Source organism: Notechis scutatus, chromosome 7, assembly GCF_049901735.1.
Source record: "Notechis scutatus isolate UNSWTSFEM ecotype Mainland chromosome 7, rNotScu1.2, whole genome shotgun sequence".
NCBI classification, from domain to species: Eukaryota; Metazoa; Chordata; class Lepidosauria; order Squamata; family Elapidae; genus Notechis; species Notechis scutatus.
The window spans coordinates 4844847-4868376 of record NC_142015.1 but is presented as its reverse complement, the minus strand read 5'-3'; the positions used below and the strand labels follow the sequence as shown (position 1 = coordinate 4868376).

The following is a 23530-nucleotide window of genomic DNA, read 5'->3' as shown; positions in this document are numbered from 1 at the left end:
TATATATCTACTTTTTCCTTTGTTGATCACTTTAGCATATTGATATAAAACATAATAACATAATAAATACTGAGGCCCTCCAATGCAGGCAAGCAGTCATTGTGTGATGACTAGTTATATAATAGAACAACTTATCCCATGTTGATAAAAAGCATTCTGGGGATAAGAAAAAAACAAGAAAGTTGACATACATATTTACTTCTCTAGTACTTGTTTATCACACATTCCTTAATTATTTTTAAGTCAAGGAAGAAATCTTTCCATCTAACTCTACACAGAATTAGGATACTATATTCCACTTAATAAACTTGCTATAATACAGTATATATGACGTTTGTCACTGAGGGCTAAATAACTGGATTTTTAAAATCCTTTCTCTTATCGCGTCAACTGATATTCATTTATTTCATTTATTCTCAGTTGCTGAGTGTGCCAACTCACATTACCTAAAAGTAGATACAAATACACACAGATGGTCCTGCTCCAGAAAATAAAACGTACATGATTTTTTTATTAAGAGGTTTATGAAAGATAATCGCTGCAATTCAACTTTAAACTTCCTTATCTGTCACTTTCCTCTTTCCATTTGCAACTGATTTAACCAAGTATTTAAATTAAAAACTAACACAGTCCAGAGTTCAGTGCCCTCTTCTGGTCACTTGAATTTAAGGAAAGTACTCTGAGATCTGGTTTATTATGTATAAAATGGGATTCCTAGGCTCTAGTGAATACTAAAAACATAAAAAGAACTTAGCTTTAATTTTATACTCACTAGAAGGAATGGGATGAAAGCGTAGAAATGCAAACATTTATGAATTTTAGAAGAAGCCAAATGGCATTATTATATTAATATAATGAATATGAATCCCTAAATTATTATATTAGAAAATGAATATGAATTCCTAAAATATTTTTCAGAAGCATCAGCCTAAATTCCAACCATGTTCAGCCAGCGTAATCAGAGCATTAAATTGGGAAAAAAAATGTCCTAAAACATTCATCACAATATAATTTATATTGGAAAAATTGCGTCATTATGGCTACCCAGTTATACAATCAGGGAAGATCTGCATCAGTTTTGGGGGAGGCTGTTTCTTGAAAAACTCTAGAGAGGGATTGATTAGTTGTTCTTTCTGTCAGGACATTTCTCCTTAATTCTAGGCTGGATGGAGCTCTCTTTAACGATTTGCCACCAGTTACTTAGAATAACAGAGTTGGAGGACTTCAAGTCCAACTCCCTGCTTAGGCCGGAATTCTTGTCCTATGCTCAGGTGCTTTGGAAAATGGTCCAACTCCTTCTTCTCTGTCATAGCCCTTCAAGTATTGGAAGACAGTTGCCACGTCACTCCCGATTCTCCTTTACTGCCTTCCCATGCAACAACAACAACAAAAAAAAGCCAGTACAGTAGAGACCAGAGACTTGGACTAAAAATTCAGGGAGATTCAGATTTAAGTCCATCCTTGGCCATGAAAACTATCTTAGTCATTCAGGGGCCCATTTCTCTCTCCAGCCAATCTACTTCATAGGAAGATGGTTGTTGGGGAAAACTGAGGAGGGAATAATATGCTGATCACCTTGTGTTCTCAAAGGAAAGGCAGGCTATAAATCTAGCCATTAAACAAATGGCACCATTTCTTCAAATGTTGCTTTTAGCTATGGGGGTTTTTTAAAGTAGGTAATTCAGATAACAGAATAAGAGTTGGGAGGGACCTTGGAGGTCTTCCAATCCAACCCCCTGCTCAGTCATATCACTACAGACAAAGGATTGTCCAACCTCTTCACATAAATAAAACTTGGCATATAATATCCATGCAAATGCTGCACTTTTGCAATTTGTGTAAGAAAATAGACAAGTTGAAAGCAAGTTGAAAGACTTAAAAGAAAAGAAAATATAAAAAAACCACAGTCAGAGATGTTACGAAGAGATATTTAGGATAGTAGAATAGAATAGAATAGAATTCCTTATTGGCCAAGTGTGATTGGACACACAAAGAATTTGTCTTGGTGTAAATACTCTCAGCGGACATAAAAGAAAAGATACATTTGCCAAGAGTCAAGAATCATAAGGTACAACACTTAATAATACCCTGTTTCTCCAACCATACGGCCTCCCCCAATAGGAAGTCCCAGCATGTTTTATAGGCATGAAATGAAATTAAGCCCCTCCCCACAAATTACGGCCTATATTAAAACATGCGAAATGGTGGGAATGGTGGGGGGGCTTGCCCTTAGGAAGTACTCTTGTTGCACACCCGGATATGGTGATGCCTGCATTGACCCCGATATGAAGTGCCCCACCAACGCCGAGGTCAACATCCAAGCCATCGCCGCCCGCCCGCCCAAAGATGCAAGGAGGGGGGGAATTAAGTCACCCCCCAAAAAGATGGCCTAGCCATTTTTTCGGGGCTCAAAAAAAAAAAAAAGACCCGGCCTTATTATATGAGAAACACGGTAGTCATAGGGTACAATAAGAATAGAATAGAATAGAATGGAATGGAATGGAATGGAATGGAATGGAATAGAATAGAATAGAATAGAATAGAATAGAATAGAATAGAATAGAATAGAATAGAATAGAATAGAATAGAATAGAATAGAATAGAATTCTTTATTGCCCAAGTGTGACTGGACACACAAGGAATTTGTCTTGGTGCAAATGCTCTCAGTGGACATAAAAGAAAAGATACATTTGTCAAGAATCATTAGGTACAACACGTAATGATAGTCATAGGGTACAAATAAGCAATGAAATCATATTAGGAAACAGTCAATATAAATTGTAAAGATACAAACGACAAAGTTACAGTCATACAGTCACAAGTGGGAGGGGATGGGTGATAAGGAATGATGAGAAGATTAATAGTAATAGTAGTGCAGACTCTGTAAATAGTTGGACAGTGTTGAGAAAATTATTTGTTTAGCAGAGTGAAGGCGTTCAGGAAAAAATAGTCCTTGTGTCTAGTTGTTCTGGTGTGCAGTGCTCTATAGCATCGTTTTGAGGGAAGGAGCTGAAACAGTTTATGTCCAGGATGTGAGGGGTCTGTAGATATTTTCACAGCCCTTTTTTTGACACGTGCAGGATACAGGTCCTCCATGGAAGGCAGGTTGGTAGCAATTGTTTTTTCTGCAGTCCTAATTATCCTCTGAAGTCTGTGTCTGTCCTGTATCAGAAAGCTACTCCTTAAGGAAACATTGCCAAATTCTAGTCCATTGGAATAACTTAAAGTGCAGCATTTCTTCCAAATGGGGTCATTAGATTGTGTTGGTACATCAGATTTGTTATTTTTTTAATTCAGTCACTTCTGATTCTTTGTGACTTGATGGACATCATTTTGTCAGCACTAACTAGCTGCTTCTTGATTTCTTGCCAGTTCATACTTGTGTGAAAGTGTTTAACCATCTTGTTTTCTGTCAGCTTCTTCTCAAATGCCCACATTGCTCATTGATATAATCTTAGAGGTTTTTTTTTTTTTTAAAAAAATGAATAGCAGAATAATTTTTACAATCTCTTCTTTTATCTCCAACAAGAGAATCCTTCTCCATTTCCTGCCACTGAAGTAGTATTATTAGCACAACTGAGGTTGCTGGCATTTCTAATAGCAATTTTAATTCCACACTCTGGTTTTTCCTAGTCCAACATTTGCCGTACTCTGTATGTAAACTGAATAAATAAGAGGACAGTATATAACTTTGGGGTATGTGTATTCCTCAAACTTACAACCACAGTTGTTAAGCAAATCACTGCAATTGTTAAGTGAAACACACGGTTTGTTAAAAAAAATCCAGTTCCTCCCATTGACTCTACTCGCCCTGCACGACTATACATACACTACATTCCACTTACTAGCCTGTGCTTTTAAGCAAAAAGATTTAATCTGTAGTCTATAGGTTGCCCTACAAGGGATTAAGGTAACAAGAATGGCTCAAAAATCCTGATAAACCTTCAAGTTATTGAACTACATGCTTCTCTTTAATACCACTAATAGTTTTTCCATGACTGGGATGAAAGAATTGAGGATTTCAATTTGTGTTTTCTTCTTCTGCTTTGACCTCATAAATTATTATCTTCATGCAGGGTTTGTATGTGTAGATTACATATAACTTGCAGTGCAGGATTGATTAGATGTCCCTCCAATCTAGTAAATTTGACTGTCCTGAATGTGACAAATGAAGTATGTGTTTTGGGTTCCTTCTGTTAAGCAATTTCTAGGACCCGGGAACCATATATTTTTTTCTCTCACAGCACTTACCTTTTGCAACAATATCTCCACAGAGGCCTGGATGGCCTCAACCTTCTTGGCTTTTCATGGGGGACTAAAGACCTGGTGCTTTCTTCAATCATGTGGTCCAGATATTATGCGAGTCTTGTTGCTTGCTTTCTTTGACTAATTGTGAAATGGGATTTCTTTTTAGACTTCAAACACATGTTACCTTGATTATTTTGGTTGGTGTTTTTTTTATTATTAATTTTGCTGTTTTAGTTTCCTCGGTTTTACTTTTTGTTTACTGTCCAAAGCCACTGCAGTGACATAGATAAATAGATAGATAAATAGATTGATTGACTGACAGTTAAATAGATAGATAGATGACAGATAGATAGATAGATAGATAGATAGATAATGATGAAAGAGGAAGGAAAGAAAGAAAAATGATAGACAGACAGACAGACAGACAGACCGAATGAATGAATGAATGAATGAATGAATGAATGAATAAATAAATAAATGAATGAACACCTTTTGATTGTTCTATTTATGTTGGAAAAGCCAGCCAGGACTTTTACCTCCTGCCCTTGCTGGTGTACAAATAATAGGAGATATTGAAGGGTAAAATGCTTCTTTACAAATTGAATGGTGTGAATCAACATTCATTTGAAATCCAAGGGATCAGCCACATGGTGAATGATCAGGTCAACTCGGAAACAACAAACTCTCATGAAACTGCTTTGAGAATTTGGCATAAAATTTTTCAGAAAAGCTGTATGATTCAGCAGCAAAACAGCTAAAAATAATCGCCCATCGAGTGTTTTGGAAGCGGGGCCTCTTTGGTGAAGGTCAGAATCCTGGCTCTGCTTTAGAAATTCACAATACAGGTAGATTTTGTTTTTCCAGAGATCCAGAAGAGAGCTCCAAAGGTAACAGCACATAGTTTGCAAATGATATATACAAGAAAAGCAACATCTTGTGATAATGCCACCTACAATACAAAACGTGAATACTGCATTACTCTATGGGTTACCTTTTCCAAAAGTTTGATTTGATATTTCTGATATTTGAAATTTGCATCCGAGCTTATAACACAGTCTCTTATCAACTTCCCCAAACACCAAAAACTTTAACCTTAGACTTTCTACTATTGACCTCACTCCTTTCCTAAGAGGTCTGTAGGGGGAGTGCATAAGCGCACCAACGTGCCTACCATCCCTGTCCTATTGTTTCTTTTATTTTTCTTATATGTACCCATTTCATGTATTCATAACAATGTTGTTACTTATACCTATTATCTTGTAAGCAATTGACAAACCAAATAAAATAAATAAAATAAACTATCAAAGCTCAGCATATAAAAAGGTGATAGGAACAATTATATCACATAGACTGTTCTTCATTGACTGGGAGCTATGCAGAGTTTGATATAAGATGAGCAGCTGTATAAATGATCTAAATAAAATAAATTAATTATTGAAAACTTTTTCTGGATGAATGCAGATTTTTATCTTTTTAAAATTGTGTATGTGTGAATATATGTGTGATGTTTTCCCCATTTCTTGTCTTTAGGATATATACTATTGAAGACAAGAAGGAATCTGAAAGAATTTACTCACATCTTCCAAATAAGCTCAATTCAGTGTTTGCAACCAATAGACTTAGGTGCTCTTTACAGTATTACTTGCTGGATTATGTTTGAATTTTTGCTGCTGAACATTATTGTGGGGTTTGATGTCTTATGGGAATTTTTTAAAATTTTTCTTCCTCTCTTTTTTCCCAATAAGCTTGTTTCCTGTCCAAGAGAGGATTATCAGTTTTCAGATTAAATATTGCTTTGTTTTATTTTAGCGAGATTTTGAAAGTTTGAATAGTGTTAGGAGCCTTGTAGAACAATTTGGAAACTCCTGCCCTTAACTATGGGCCTTTGCTTTAAATTATATATCTCAGATCAAATGAACAATATTGCTATGGGTTGCAGCTCTTACTGTGACATAAGTATGGGAGCTTCCTACAATAGAAAATATTTTAAATAAATCCTTTGATTACTGTGACACACTTTCAGAATAAGGGTGTACATGGAGGTGACACTATGCCTTAGCCAACTAGCACACTACAAAATTATTTTTTTTCAAAATTCCTAGCCAAATTGAAACAAAATGTGGTATATGTCTTATAGTGTTAGTGGCCAATTATCTGAAAATTTTCAGATCCATCTAGGAAAAAAAAAGTATCACAATCAGCTAAAGTTAGCTGGCAAGGAATTGGTAGAAGCATAATAAGCTACAGATGGAATAATTAAACAACAATTGTGCCCTAATTATGGGACAACATTTTTGAGCAGCATAGATTTTCCTCCTTGGTAATTAGAACGGTCTAGAATTCATGTAGTTAATCCAATGTATATTTTATATCTGAAAAGTAACAATGAAATATGTAAAGTTTTCTCCGTGTTTCTATAGCATTTTGTATAGATGTTGCTCCTAACATAGATCTGAACACAAAGGTGACCAACCGTCCTCCTTTAGGGAGGACAGTCCTTCTTTTTTAAGTTTTGTCCTCCTCCTTTTTGATATTTGAAGACTAATCTGTAAATCTCCATATTTGATCGATGCCGATCCAATCCATTGTGTGTGATGTGACGTATTTGTATTTGACATGGCGATTCATCAAGGCTCGGTACACTGCGGTGAGACGTGATTATGAGACACATGTGCTCCACACAGGAGAATTATTTTGAGAGAGTGTGCTGTGCGCAAGTGGCTTTGTTCTTTTTCTTCAATTTATTTGTGTCCTCCTTCTCATTGTAAAAAAGTTGGTCACCTTATGGACAAAGAATAACTAACTTCAAGTTTTGTTTGATTATACTTATTTATGTTTCAAGTCTGGTTGAGGTGTGGAGAGGAGTCAATCCTAAGAAAAGTTTAGCTGCTATTTAAATATATATTTTGGGGAGATTGAAATATTATAATGGAGGCTGGCCAGTAAGCAAAGTAAGCAAGTTTTGGATTTAGTTTTCGGCACAAACATGTGCTTTTTTGATAGATTGAGGCAGTGGTGGGATTCAATTTTTTTTACTACCAGTTCTGTGGGCGTGGCTTGGTGGGCGTGGCAGGGGAAGGTTACTGTAAAATCTCCAGTCAGAGGTGGGATTTGCTGGTTCTCCGAACTACCTAAAGTTTCTGCTACCTCTGGATATTTTGTCTAAAGATATTTTGCACACATTTTTACTAAAATGGTTTGCTTTGCCACTATTAATAGAGTTGTTTTTGTGTCAACCTATTTCATTCCAGTTGAAATATGCTGCTGAACCAACAAATTATACAAAAAGATACAGAATGTATGAATGTGCTTATTTGTTGACCATGTTTTTCTTTTTCAGATCTTGCATTCCCTGGGTGACTTCATGTTAACCCAATATTTAGAGAAACCTAATGATGGCTTAGCAATGGAATATGTGGACTGGTGAATTATGGGCCACTCATATTTATGATATTTATTGTAGAGGAGATCACTTCAGTAAAACAGTGATCTGACGTGAAAAAGATAGCAGAGAACAGCCAGCTATAAAATATAATTTCCCCCTAAGTCTGGAAACTGAAACGGTGGCATAATCTTAAATACAATTTAAATATAGCTAAAGGATATATGATAAAATGGTTGAAGTAGCTTTTCTGTACGAAAATGCTACAGTACTCGATATTCAAAAGAATAAGGGGAGAATTCAAGGACAAAGACAATATAGGTCTTTATACAAGACCTGGAGAAAAGAGGAATCTGTTTTTCTCAGAATGTTTTTAGAGTTTTAGAGTCATTTATATTGACCAGATATATAACAAAAGGGAAATTCTGCATCTTGCACAGCGTTGAATATTCTCTGAATCAGATTGCCACAGAGATAAATGTAGAGGTGTGATTGAAAGAGGAAAAAATTGCACAGAAGTCACCTGAAAACTTGTTGAATTTCAGTGAGGTAATTAACGATACACTATGTTCAGATTCATGATTTACTTTAAATTGGATTGCTGCACAATTATAAACTAAGAGAAAATAGAAGGAATCAGTAGTCCTGTTGTCAGAAACCTCTCTAATACAAAAATTGAAAAGCATTGTTGTGGTACATAAATGTGGAACCCATCTTCCCAAATACATGGAACTGAACTAGGATATCAAGTTCAACTCTTTTAACCTGATGCACTTTTGTTTCTTGTTCTAGGACCACATGGGAAAAACCATCACTGAACACATCAAAAGTGCAAAATTATATCTTTGTCCACCTGAACTCTTTTATATCTAATAGCACTGTGCTCTAAGGACAGCTATCTTTGAAATTATGTTCATAAGTAGACTAGACACAGAATGCTTTAAGTTTGTTTAGCAACTTTGGAAGAAAAAGAATACTATATGGAATGCATGATGCTTTTATCCAGCCCTTCCTCTTGGAACCTGAGGTTATGTGCATTTTAGCTGTAATTTTATCTTTACACCAGATAGGATTGTGCTTCTGGATACTCTAGATTACTGATCAAACCTCATGATCAGTTTTGTTAGTGCAAAAGACTTCAACTCCCAGAATTCCTCCTCCAGTCATTTTAGCTCAGGAATTCTAGGAGTTGAAGTCCACAAGCCTTAAACTTGCCAAGTTTGAAGACCCTTGGACTAGATTCTTGTGTGGCCTCGAACTATTACCATTTGAAGCATCCCATTCCTCATCCCCATTAAATCAGGCAACTTAAATTTTGCTTTGATTTCACCCCTGAAACAATTTAGATCTTTGATGTGTAAGAGCAAGGTGGTAGCTTGTTAAGAGATTTGATCCCAATGCAATATTTAATTCTGTTCTCACAGTATTTTAATCAGGCTCATTAAACTTTCCTTTGAAAATAGGCTTCTGTTTCAGTTGTTAATGTCATATTTGCAGGAAATGTCTGAATCGGGTAAAATTTGTTTCCCTGAATTTGTTTTTAATTAAAGTTTCGAGAATGGCAGCCAAGTTAGAGTTCTTTTTTTTTCTTCCAGAAAAAAACCCAAATATTTTTTATGGTATTTTTCATGTTAATTATGGCTCATTTCATCAGATATTGAAATAGGTTATTGATCAAGATAGCTCAAATTGTTTAAACCTGTACTTTTCAGGGTATGTTCTGCACAATTCCAGGATTCCAGAGAACTTGATCGGCTACCGTGAGAGACTTAAGAACAAAAGTAAAACAACACACAAACACACCCAATTTTCTACTACTATAGCTTTCCAAAGGGACCAGGGTTCTGGATTTTTTTTTGTGGGGGAAAAAACACACGAATAGAACTACCGTATATACTCGAGTATAAGCTGAGTTTTTCAGCCCATTTTTTTGTGCTGAAAAAACCCCCCTCGGCTTATACTCGAGTCAGATTCCCCTCTGAAAAAAAAATGGTGTGGAGCTCCGGAGCTGGGCAGGCGCTTCCCTGCTTCCGTGTTTCCTTTGCAACTTTTAAGCATGGGGGTAATCGGAAGCAGAAAAGTTCTTGCATGAGGATATATTTTTTCTTTTTTTAACTGTTTTTAGGGGGGGGGGAAAGACCCACCATCATGTGAGAATGCTCAGACACGAAATCTATCCGCCCGAAAATAAGTGTGTGTGTGTGGGGGGGAATTTTAACAGAGGGAAGATGTAGGGAGAAGGCAAAAGCGACGGAAGATCCTTCAGGGGAAACTGAGGGGGAGACTCACCCTTGGTCCAGAGGAGCCCCCTTCCCCGCCCCTAAGGAAGCAGAGGCAGCCAGCAAGGGCAGGCAAGCCCACTTCACGGACTCCGTCCGTCCTCGCTCCCACCCACCCACCCACCCAAAGCCAGAAGTCCCCCAATCGCGCAGCCCAGAATCGCCCTCCCCTCAGGGGGCAGCAACGACGGCCGGTTTTTCCCGAGACAAGAAGCTCCGCCGTGCAATGAAAGCGCCCTGGCTCTAGGCTCGCGGGCTCAGAAAACAACGCGAGCCGAGGTGGCTTCGGCTCCGCTCGGATTCTCCAACATCCGGCGCCGCCCTGTTCTATGTGCCGGGCCCGGCAAGTCCGAGCAGCCAGCGCGTGGAGCAGGGCGGCGCCGGAGATCGTGGCTGCCTCTTTCACAGCACGGGAGGCCTCCCCGGCTGGCCAGCTGCTCTTCTCCTTCTCTGCCTGGGGGGCTTCTTGTGCTGTGAAAGAGGTGGCTAATGATCCCGGCTCCGCTCGGCTTCTCCAACATCCGGCGCTGCCCTGTTCTATGTGCCGGGCCCGGCAAGTCCGAGCAGCCAGCGTGTAAAGCAGGACGGCGCCGGAGATCGTTGGCTGCCTCTTTCGCAGAACGGGAGGCCTCCCCCGGCTGGCCAGCTGCTCTCCTCCTTCTCTGCCTGTTTGTTCTGTGTGGCCGAGGAGGAGGAGACCGGCCGGCTGGTTGGGGAGACTTTCTGCGCCGAGGAGGCGGCTGCTGGTCTCCGGCTTTGCTCTGCTTCTCCGATGGTCCAGCGCCGCCCTGTTCTTTACTTGGGCAGCCGGGCGCCTGCAGCGGCGCCCACGGCGGCAACTGGCAGTTCCGCCCGGCTCCGCTCAGGTGTCCGGCTGGGGCTGTCGGGAGTTGCTGCCGCCGGTGCGGCCCAGTCGCGTCGCCTCGGGAAGAGAAAGGCAAAAGGAAGAGCCGCGGCAGCACTGAACGCAGCAGCAGCACCGGAGGCTCAGGCTCAGCGGCTCCTGGTTTTGCCCCACCAGGAGCCGCTGAGCCTGAGCCTCCGGTGCCGCTGCTGCCATTGCAAAGTGCTGCCGCGGCTCTCCCCGAGGCGACGCGGGACTGGGGCCACGCCGGCGGTAGCGACTCCTGACTCAGGGGGCCTCCGAGGGGAGGGGAAGAGAGTGACTCCTGCCTCCCACTGTCATCATCATCTTCTTCTTTTGGGTTAGTGAATCAATTAAAACTTTCATGATAGTGAGATCGTTTCCCAAATTAATTATTTTTATTTTTGAAATTTACCAGTAGCTGCTGCATTTCCCACCCTCGGCTTATACTCGAGTCAATAAGTTTTCCCAGTTTTTTGTGGTAAAATTAAGTGCCTCGGCTTATATTCGGGTCGACTTATACTCGAGTATATACAGTAAGTTAAAAATATGAGATCTCTGATGCAAAAGCTTAATCCAGCTTGTTTAGCCGGTATATCTGAACACTGAAAAGCAGGGAAGCCCCTCTTCCCCTTCCTTCCTATACTTCAACTGCCATATTTTCCTAAAGATTTACCCACTGAAAGAATCACCAAAGAAGTTGCACCCCTTACCTTCTATAAAATCGTTTGTCTAGAACATTCCTTTCCTGATTGGGAGTTCTATTGGGACTCATTCCATGGCTTCCCTAAGGAAAAGGGCACACTGGGATCGCAACTTCAACTAAATCTGTTGACCCCACACTTGCTTTATAATAACTCTCCCAAATCAGTAGAAAATCCTCTGATGGATCTACATGGAATCCAGTAGTAATTGGTTTTGACCTTGTGATAATTTGAAGACATAATTGGTTAAGCAAGAATCACTTCAGTTTGTAAAAGAACACGGGCTCATTCAAGTTTTTTTAAAAAATCTTAAATTCTGTACAAACTATGTTAACAATATTTTAAAGATTTACATCAGTGATTTTGAACCAGGGAGTGAGGCAAGAGTAGTACTAAAATACTGCTTATTTAAAATACATCATCTTTTCTTTTAATCGAGCCCTTTTCTGTATGCAACTGACTGGTACTCTACCTACGTACAGTACTGATCTTTTCAATCTTGGGCCAAGGATTTCCTTTTTGTCTAAGCATTGGAGATTTTAACACATTAGTTTTGGAATTTTAACTATGGAATCTACCCAGAAATGCTTGTAATTGCATGGGTTAAAATATTACTATATAAATTTGCAGCTGTATTATATAAATACATAGCTTCACATGTATAAGTAAACAAATTTCCAACAGCTCCCTATTTTAATAAAGTTGAAGCATCTGAGAATAATAATCAGGAAATCACAATCCAAAGTTGCTACCGGTCAAGATGAGAAATAATGAATTCTATCCAATTGCCAGAAGAGGAAACTTATTTTTCCCTCTCTTGTTATATACTTGTTACACACTTCTTGCACACATTCTTCTCATTTACCACACGCTTTGTGTTTCGACAGTTAATACAGTGTTAACTTTTGTCCGCAAACTAAACACAACAACAATCCTGCAACAAAGCATATGAATTCATACTTGGAAAACACAACAATCCTTTCCTCAGATAGCACACCTACTGGTGTGATAACCGATATGTTGTGTGGAATGTAGTTGTGTGAGTCCCACGGAAACCTGTTGGATATTTCCTCTGATGTACCTGATAAAGAGTGGATTCCCTCCTTTCTCTATCCATGCACCATTTTGCAAATTTTCTATCGATAGCTTAATATTTCGCTTTGACGTTTGGCATCATTTTTGTTTGTGTAGCCCAGCACATCTATCTACTTGTTTCTCAATCTGTCTATCTTTCTCTGAATTTAGCTGTTCAACTGCAATGGACACTGGGCAGCATGCAAAACTAGCAAAAACATAAAAACAGATAAAAGCATCAAATCAGTCAGCCCGTACTAAAGTAACATTATAAAATGTTCTTATAGAGCAAGTAGAACGTAACAGGGGCCCTAGACAAATAGTAAAAATACCAACCCCAGGCCTGGGACCAAAGACAGGTTTTCAAAGAGCAATAATCCTTCTCTTTCATGTTCATCTGTTTATGCATGCACATATTAAGAACAATAGAGCAATTCTCTCCTCCTATTTTACACTACAGGATGTGCTTACCAGAGTAGTCAGTTGAATGGGTTCCTTACTGAGACCCAAACTTAATGACCTCTTTGAAGATACGCCTTCCACACACCCCATAGCTGTGCATTCTGACTGTATTCTATCTACCCCCAGCAGATCCTAGAAACCTGCTCTCATCATGATCTAATCCAATTTGCATGGTATCATCATCATCATTTGGAAGACCTCTCAGCTATATTATATAGCATTGATTTACAAAGAGGCAAAGGACAAACTCATTTGTGAAATTTCACTGTTCTCCCACTGCTTTCAAATAACTTGCTTGGTGTTTGTTTGTTTTTTAACAACCATAATGTGAATTATGCTTCTTCCAGCAGGATGTTATGCACCTGACTCCATAAACTGATTTCATATGTGCTTGGTGCTTCTTGTGAAGTGTCATGTCACCATGGGCGAGGCATTCTTATTCCTGGATCTCTCTCTACTCATCTCTGTCCTGAAATTCCACTTGTGCAAATAATTCTTAAAGCAGCATTTTTCCCCTGGGAGACTGGTTGTCCCTCCATGCTAAGAACGTGCCTGGCTCAGCAGAGCTGTTATTTTATTAACATTGCTTGAAGACTGCTTGTGCAACTCCATTGCCAAATCTTATTATTCGTGATTTTTATCTCATTGCTTGACATGCGTGATAGCTCTAAGGTGTCACCAATGAAACTCCTAAAGCAAAGACAATTCTCAGTTTCACAGTATCTGAGATCTTCTTCACCTTTACTTCTGCCACCATAATCTGTCTTTCAGCTTGGCTGTTTCTTCTCCACTCATTCTCAATTGACATGCAATGGAAAGTATAGATGTACCCTAAATAGGTTTGCCACGCAGCTGGATTATTAATAGTTTTCTCCTACACAACACAACCCAGTGATTGACTCTACTCATGCTCAAAGGTTCAGGTTCCAGGTCATACTAAACCATAATTGGAAAAGGGGATGTTTTGATTGGTTTAATATGAAGTTTGAATGCAGTCAATGTGACTGTTTAAAAAAAAAAATGTGGCTGGAAGAAACCAGGGCTTACTACAGCACGGAAACTTAATCAAATAATCACAGGTAGGCTGATTCTGAACACAGCAGAATCAGCAAGGCTGGAAAACTTGATTTTGTATTGCCAAGCATGCGGTATACATTCTGCTTAGCGTGTCTGCTTGAATTTATCATTGTCAATTCTGGTGCCATCTTTAAGAACCTTTTGTTTCCTCCCAGCCCTATCACCTGGTCTTGACTGGGGCAGTGGCTAGGGTGGAGGAAAGGAATCCAGCACATGTCTGCTAGCCTGATAATTTCAGAAGATTTCCTCCCACTTCCTCTTTTCAACTTCTACCTTCTGGTCTTGCCCAGTTCCTTGATCTTCCCAGTCTCAACTCTGCCCCTCAACCCAACCATCCACCAATCCTCCTGATGCCTTTCCTCCTTCCTTTCCCAGGAATCCATATCCTTCAGGTCCACTCATTTTTTTCTAAGAACCTTCCTCTTTTACTCCAACATTAAAACATAAGCATGGGTGTACCAGCGTGCCTGCTTTTTAGGGTGGTGTTTCCTCAAACTTGGCAACTAATGTATGTGGACTTCAACTCACAGAATTGGCCAGCCGCCCTACGCATTTTGGATGCTTTTTCTTTGAGGTCCCCAAGCCCACAATACACTTTACCGCTGAAGCATAGCAACAAACCTTTGAGCCTTGGCAATGTTATTTCCTGACTTTTCCCCACCATATTAATAAAATTAACAAAATACCGGATAAGTCTTTAATTAGGCTTAGCATCTCTGAACCTTCTGCGCACGCCATCCACAGAAATACAGGCCTTCCTTACTCATCATTTCATGCCATCACAGTATCCTGTTCCTTTTGATTGTGTCCCTCAAAGAACAACCGCAGTAACAACGAAAGCACATAACCCTTGGCCATCAAAGCACTGCCCAGCTCTAAACACCATTCTCCCTTTAAAAGCATCATCATCTGCATAGGTTCACCTTATCTGGGGATCAGCCTGCTTTATATATTCCAAACAAAGCACCCGAGCAGTTTTTGTTTCTGAGGCTTATCCAGCTATATGATTGCTTGGTCGCCTCTACAGAGTTGACGTGAGCATTTACTTTGGTAATAGCAGCAGCAACAAAATATTTCCCACACTGTCAAGTAAATATGCATCCTGCTTCAAGCAAAGCCGTGCCCCCTGCTGGGGCATTTTCATCACTTCCACAAACAGGGGGAATTCAAACTACAGGGAATTCTAACCGTGCTGAAACAAGAGTCAAAAGAATCCTCCAGGAAGAAGGCACCAATTCTCTCCCCGAAACTCACATAACAACCGCCACACATTTGAACTGCCAAAGAGGCAAAGGAGCTTCTCACCGGAAGACGTGGTTTCATCTGAATTCAAGGAGACGTCTTCATGAGCTGGCTGTTCGTAGAGGAGGAACTGGTAGCGGTGGTAACCACTTCCAGGGGGTGGTGTGGGTCGGAGGTAGTCTGGATACCAGAAATAAAAGTAAAATAAAATTTCTGCTTAGGTATATGTATCTAGCCCCCCCCCCCCAAAATACGTTTATCTAAAATTGAGACACAGCCACTTTGTAAAAGGCATGAGCCTATTGTTCTTTCTTAATAAAATAACCATCTCATTTATTGAATTCATCTATACCGGTTCTATCTTACTTATAGTTTTCCTGAGACTTTTCCCCCCTACTTCTCAGAGGGATTTATTTATTTATTTTGCAGCTCTATAATTTTTAGTTCGTTTGCATTTATGCACCACACCAGACATGGGACTAGAATTTTTTTGTCTTCTTTCAACCGTGATCCCTATTTAGAGGGGCATTATTAAACATTCTTAATAAGGATTATAATCATAGAAGCAAATGAGGACTGATGGTATAGATTTCAATCTTGGAGCACCTGGTGTGTATGTATGTACAATCTCTGAGCCTGTTGCCACCCCTTCTCTCTATCTGGCTGCTTTCCATCAAGTTGCAAGAATGTGCTTGTCTTTTCTCTGTTGGGAAAAAAAAAACTCCCTTTAACATCACCTGGTGTTCCTAACCACTCAAGCTTAAGATTAAGTTCCTTCTCTTTCCAAATCCACCTCTTGTTACCTCTCCTAACCTGTCTTCCAGATGGATGACACCCAAGCCCCAAAGCACTGCCTAATTTTAGACTCGTTCCAGTTTGTCTGCCTCTCATTATCGTGCTCACAAATATTTATTTAAATAAAATAACTCACAGTATGTGATTCTGTGTGGCTAATATAGGATTAAAACCAAAGCAAGATAAATAATAAGTGCAAAACAACACAACGCAATATAAAACAGGCTAAATAATAATAAAATGAGGTTTTAAAACATGATATATTCTAAATAATTAGTGGATTATTTTTAAAAGGATTCTCAATGGCCTAATCCAGTTTACAAGGGAAAACCCAAGTTTTAAAAGCTTAAGGGGGACCGACTGGGTTGAGTCACCAGAATCTTGGGAGGTAGGAGAAGGTGGGACATGGTTTGTCAAAGAGCAGTCACCAGGACAATAAAGGCATATTTTTTGGATCCTATTGATGGCATTCTTACACAGAGAGGACCTGGAGTGTCAGCCTAGCAGATCTTGTAGTGTAGGCAGATAATAATTGGAGATAGGTAGTCCCACAACTAACCCAGCTGAGCTGTTGTGGCTTTTATAGGTAACAGATTGTCACGAATTGCAATCTAAAACCTATAAGCCAGTACAACTCACAAGTTGTAATATTACATGGGCAGACCAAGTAATGCCCACATATCCTCTGACTGCATCAAGAGAGTGGCCTTTTTTGTATAGTACATTGAGATATAGTTAAAGAAATCATAGTTTATTAAATTAACCATGCTGGGTGGATTCATTTAATACAATGAGTTATATACTCTCTGGGGATCCATATAATACAAACTAGTTATTTATTTATTGGAATTTGTCAAACAAAAACAAGAATAAGAAAATAAAAATACTATGACAGGGACGATAGGCATGTTAGTGTACTTATGCACGCCCCCTCTACTAGTTAAATTTTAGCCTACAAACACAGCCAAGTATGTTATTTGTATTTTTTATTAACAACTCTTATAAGTTCATAACATTTAAACACTCACAACAAGATAAAAGGAAACATTCTAAATAGATTGTGCAAATTAAGAGAGATAAAATTAAAATAGGATATAAATGCAAATACTAGAATACTACAGAAATAAAACTGAAAAGCTAAACTGCTAAGTTCATAAGGTACTCAAACTTTGGATATGGAAATATGAAGCTACAAAGCTGTTGATATACTTAAATATTAAATTAATTGATTTCACTTCTCATTCAAGAAGCTTCAATTCTAATTGTATCTCTACCAACAATTTAGATTAGAATAAAAATAATCAAGTTAGTATCCTTCAGTAAGCTAACAAATTCTCTTGAAAGAATGGGAAAAGATATTTTAAATATTTTTTAAAAGTTTTTTTTTTTTAAAAAAAGAATTTATTTTTAATTTACATTTTTATCACACTTCCCCCCCAGGCCCTTTCTCATAACTTCCCTGTAGAGTAGAGTAAACCAAGAGAGAATGATTGGTCTAAACTTGGTAAGATCCATGGCTGAGTGGAGATTGGAAACTGGAAGTCCTAAGCCTCTAGAAGATAAAGTCACAATACTACCATAATGTTTGGGTTTAGGACAGCAACTGATTGCTGTAGGGTTCATCAAAGCACTATTTTCTGTTTTTGCAGAACTGGCAAACTATATAATAGCTTCCCTCGGATAGCATGCCTTTGACCATGACAAGGGCTTAAAACATACATTCCCGCCTGACAAGATGTTAGTTTACAAAGCAGGAATCCAGACCTCCCCGTCAAGTTCCAACTTCAATCATCTCAACATTTCTAGCTAATTTAGCTTCCATATGCTCTATCAATTGCATAGGTTGCCATAAGAACCAGCAAGAGGAAACTACACTTAATTTCTGAAGAGCTCCGATGTAAATGAAATCAGGGTATTACTTGCTGTCAATCTTTCATGCCTCGCTGGTGGGTTGATGGCTTCCCCTCCCTCTGTGTTGTGAAAAAAAAAATCAAATATCAAGCAGAGCTATTATGTATGCAGATGCTCCTTAATGGTTTAAAACCCCAATCTTAGCTCAAAGGGCATTTCAGATTGGATTCAAGAAGACAAGATGATGTAAAGAAATTGAAGAGATAAAATTCTTCGCAGCCTGATCAAAAGGGGTGGGTGGGGGGTGAATGGGAGGTGCTACTCTTTCTTCTTGAATGTAACAATCACAAGTTCACTTCCTGCTTTACTTTTTTCACTTCAGCATTTTATGAGCAAAAAACATAGTTTTCTTATAATTGCCCAATCCGGCAAATCCACCAGCTGATATAAAAGTCTTGCAGTTGGCACCAAGACCCGGGGCCGGTGAAATTGGCATTCTAATTAATTTAGTTTAGTTCAGTTGACTTTATTGTCATTGTACCTCATACAACAAAATTAAATGCCATTTTCAGTGTACATTGTAACTATAAAAATAAAACATAAACACTCATCCTTTGCATTCTATTCCACTGAACTGAAAACCCCTGATATTGCATTAATATTGCACTATACAGTAGAATTCAATATTTGTCCTTGTTTTTATTGTCCTGTACCATCTGCCAGATGGTAATAGCTCAAAAAAAAAAAAGGGTGCCCAGGATGAGATGGATCTTTAAGGATGTTTTGAACTTTCTTAAGGCAGCGGGAGCTCTAAAGCTCTTCCAAAGAGGGGAGAGGGCAGCCAATGATCCTCTGGGCAATGATGTTAACTCTCTGACGTTAATGTGAAGAACATATTTTCAGCATTCCTACAACACAATGAAATGATAGATATGGCCCATCATACAGAAAACAAAGCAGAAGGCTATAGCCAATTTACATCGTATTTTCTAAGGATATATCTGGGACTCATGACACCCAGCGGTATTGCTGAAAACTGAGGTTATGCTATCTCACATTGCAGTATGTTCGTTTTCCATGTGTTTTTAATAACAAAAAAGAAACTTAAACAGATAAGCATCATTAAGTATTGGGCATCAAGTAACACATTGATAGACTCACTATTGCCTGGACATTTTTTGAGGACATCCTGTATAACATATGTCTACTTCATAGAATAACAGGATTGGAGTTCTTCTAGTCCAAGGCCTTGCTTAGGGCAGAGACCTTATACTATCCAGGAGAAATGGTTGTCCGAACCTTTCTTGAAAACCTCCAGTGTTTGAGCACCCACAACTCTGGGAGACAAGCTGTTCCAATGATTAATTGTTCTCACTCTCAGGAAATGCTTCCTTAATTCCAGATTGGATCTTTCTTTAATGCAGAAGCCACCTTTCTGTTTTTCAAAACTGTAAGTTGTGTGAACTTAGAACAAACAGTCTTTGGGAAGTAGAATTGGATGTGGAAGACTACAGTGAGGTAAGAATAGGAAACACTTTGCTTTTTTCTGTGATAGAAAATGTTACTTATTGCATATTAATGCTCCCTCCCCAATAATGCTCCATCCCCAATAAGATAAAGAATAAATTACTATCAGCTGTCCAGCTTGAATGTGAAATTATTCTTCTGATTTGCTGGTCTGATGCCAACATTTTCTGTTATTATCCTCCCTCTCTGGAAATAATGGAACTGGGAATGGGTCACCCAGAGCTTATCCACACTATTCTGCACATGACAGTTCAAAGCTATTCTCCCTGCCATCTTTGGGAGAACACATAGTACATATCTTGGTTCTCAGTTTATTGGGGTCTCATTTTTATAAGGAGGTCAGTGGTACATATGCAATAGTGTTTTTTGAAAGCTAATGCAAGGCCTTCTAATACTGAATTTAAAAAAAAAACAGAGTAAAACCTTACCGAATTTTGTTATGCTACCTTAAGAAGGGACATATGTGTTAAAATTCAATGCTTGTTTAAACAAGCTCAGAATCTATTGCTGCTACTTTATAAAATGCCACTAGCAAATCTGTTTTGCATAGCCAAAACAAGTTCATAAAATACAATGCAAGCTTTCAAAAGATCATTTTTTCTTGGACAAGATGGAAAATACTTTAGAACAGGGGTCTCCAACCTTGGCAACTTTAAGACTTGTGGACTTCAAAGCTGGCTGAGGAATTCTGGGAGTTGAAGTCCACAAGTCTTAAAGTTGCCAAGGTTGGAGGCCCCTGCTTTAGAATATGGGGGTGTGGGGAGGGCAGAAAAAAAATTCTGATGTTTAAGCTTTGACTCTACATTTAGTTTCAGTCTTGATGGAATAGGGTCTTGATGAAATGCAAGGGAAGAAGGCTGCTTCGAATCCGATTTTGAGCTGAACTGCATTTAAGACTCACTTAAGGAGTGCTTCAACCATTTCTGTTAATACAAAATTTACTCATTTTACTCACGCTAATAATCTCCATGGTTAGGCAAAAGTTCCTTGCTAGGCTGTTTTTACATTATCAAAGCAAGATATAAATTTAGATGGTATACTCTATTCAAGCAAGTTAGGACAAATATACAGACCGTGACTCTTAAGTTCTTTCCGGTCCCTTTATTAGCAGTAGCCATAGGGAGCGCAGTATTTGCATTTTACTCTGTAATGTATTGCATCTATGGCTAAATTGAGATTATCTTTTGATGTTTGGTAATGGTTTTAATTTTTCTTGACAGAGTTTTCAAAAGTATCACGGGACTTCCATCTTATTGGCTACACTTATGTGAAATGAAAATTTTGTACGCTATCAATATTTGTGGGCCTTATTTGAAAGTTATTACTTATTTCCACAAAGATCTTGGCAATTACATGGGTCAATGTATAATAAAAAGGATTTTTTTTTTCATTTTTGGGATTGAAAAGAGCCACATTTGGACCTTTTGGGTTGTAGATTGGATTTTGATACCGAGGTTCCCTAATGTTTATCTTTATGGAAGAATTCTGCCTTAAAAACAGGTGACAAGTATGTCTTAAACAGTTCAATATGGACTAAATGTTTTCGCTGTGTCAAAGAAACCCCCCTTTTTTTATGAAGTCCATATTTGTATCAAAAATAATGTAAATTTTAACACTGAAAACACTGACATTTAGGATGTATAGAAGAAAGAGCTGAAATATCAGATAATGAAACATCAATGGTTGCAAGTCTTAAAAGAAGATTAAATTGGTCTCATTGGATTTAAGATTGAAATTGATTCATAAAACATATTTCAAATTTATTGGATATCCCAAAGAGTTGCTTTAGAATGGAGCAGATGGCCACATTCTGATTTGTTTATGTTTTTATTTGTAGTTTTTCTTTAACAACCAACATATTTTGTGGACAGTGTAATGACTGAATCAATATATTTTTTACACAATGCTAACAATAATAATATAATTACATATACATAGTTTTTTTCTTCCAACTTCTAACCTTGATATGCTTATTATAATTTAATATATTCTTTTAGGTATCAATATATATAATTACTATTTTCCCAATTTGTACTTATTTTTTTTACCCCCCCCCCTGTTTGTTGGGGTTCTTCTATATTCATCTCCTTATCTTTGAACAGTACTATCCTCTCCATTTTCTGAGTTACTATTCAACTGCTTTCCTATAAGGAGGCAATAGAGTATTTTGAGGGGGGCTACATCATTATGTTTCTGCATTTTATTCATCCTTTTTAAAAGCTGTTCTTTCTTTTGCTGACATACAAGCAGCTTCCTGAACCTATTTATGTGATTTATTTCCAACATTCTGCTGTATTAGAGAGAATAAAAAGCAAATAGAAGTTCAAACTGAGTTCTTTACCTTGGAGCAGAAGGTCCTACTACATAATAAAAATATTGCTGTAATATTGAGTTAGATGTTTTTTACCTTATTGATTGTTACCTGAATGTTTAAAAGCAAAACAAATTCCTAAGGAATTTGTAATGTCAGGTAGAAAGGAGAAGCAGATTGACAGAAAAGTATAATGAGGGGAAAATATGCAAAATGCTGTTATTCCTAAAATGCTGTTTTACATTTATTGTTGAAAATGAGGACAGACATTGACTATGTAAAATAGATGGGTTTTGTTGGAAAATTACCACTGGTAATTTCCAGGTTATAGTTGGATCCAGCACATTCCCAGTCAAACTACATCAAGAACAGAGCGAACATACCCATCCCTCAGTACAAATAGCAACAATATAATTTAATATTTATTTATCAATGGGGTTTTCCCATCGCCTGTCTGCCTGCCTGCAGCAGTTTTTTTTAATATGGAAATTGCTCTAATGATCATGTCTACTTCATTACTGTTGGAGAAATAGTTTTTTGGATGTTATACAAAAAATCCTCTGAAATGCATGTGCCTCTTTCCAATCAGTTACGGTTTAGAGACCGTAACTGATTTAGAGACCGTAACTTTTTCTATAGGAGATGCTCTTTCGTGAAATCACTAGAAAGGGGTGGAATTTGGGAATGGCTTTTGTGCTGGTGGTTTCACATCTTAGCATGAACTTCCATTAGGTCTCACAGGAGACTAAAATAATTTGCACCAGCATCACAATTACCTGATGCTTTTTAAAGAAAGTTCAGGTGGGAGAAAATGAGGTGTTTGGGGATCATTCCTATATAAGAGAATAAAGTTTCTTTAATCCTGTTTTTAATCCCTGTTTCTTAACAGACACACAAAAAATCCAGCTGTTGAATGACAGTGAGCAATGGGATTCATCTTGATGCACTTTGAATAGATATGACCTTGGTTTGGAAGCAATCAAGATCACAAAATCACACATATGAACAAGGATCCGTACTTCCTGACACAAATATCGAGGCCTTTGTAACAGATACCTAACAGATACAGTTCTACAGAGAAATTATTGAGTCTATCAACTGCACCTCTATAACTGTCTGGTTTGGTTCTGCAACCCAACAGGACAGACACAGACTTCAGAGAGTAATTAGGACTGCAGAAAAAACAATTACTACTAACCTGCCTTCCATCGAGGACCTGTATACTGCACGAGTCAAAAAGAGGGCTGTGAAAATATTTAGAGACCCCTCACATCCTGGACATAAACTGTTTCAACTCCTTCCCTCAAAACAACGCTATAGAGCCCTGCACACCAGAACAACTAGACACAAGGACACGTTTTTCCAGAACGCCATCACTCTGCTAAACAAATAATTCCCTCAACACTGTCCAACTATTTACAAAGTCTGCATTATTATTACTATTAATTTTATTTATTTATTTTATTTATTTATTTGATTTGCCAATTGTTTACAAGATAATAAGTATAAGTGTATACATAGTTGTGAATACATGAAATGGGTACATATAAGAAAAATCAAAGAAGAATAAGAGAAACAATAGGACAGGGACGGTAGGCACGTTGGTGCGCTTATGCACGCCTCCTACAGACCTCTTAGGAAAGGGGTGAGGTCAATAGTAGACAGTCTAAGGTTAAAGTTTTTGGGGTTTGGGGAAGAAACTACAGAGTCGGG

General features: G+C 38.3%; 1 protein-coding gene across 3 annotated transcripts in view; it reads right to left on the bottom strand.

The window, feature by feature from the left end:
• The window catches only part of PEBP4 (phosphatidylethanolamine binding protein 4), a 272514-nt gene that overhangs the window by 13522 nt on the left and 235462 nt on the right, over positions 1-23530 (bottom strand). For 2 of the 3 annotated variants that reach the window (XM_026683988.2, XM_087969658.1), the window contains exon 6: positions 15397-15513. The exons of the other annotated variant lie outside the window; for it this stretch is intronic. In XM_026683988.2, coding sequence (XP_026539773.1) covers positions 15397-15513 — 117 coding nt within the window. The remainder of the gene's footprint in view (positions 1-15396; positions 15514-23530) is intronic. 3 annotated transcript variants of the gene reach the window in all.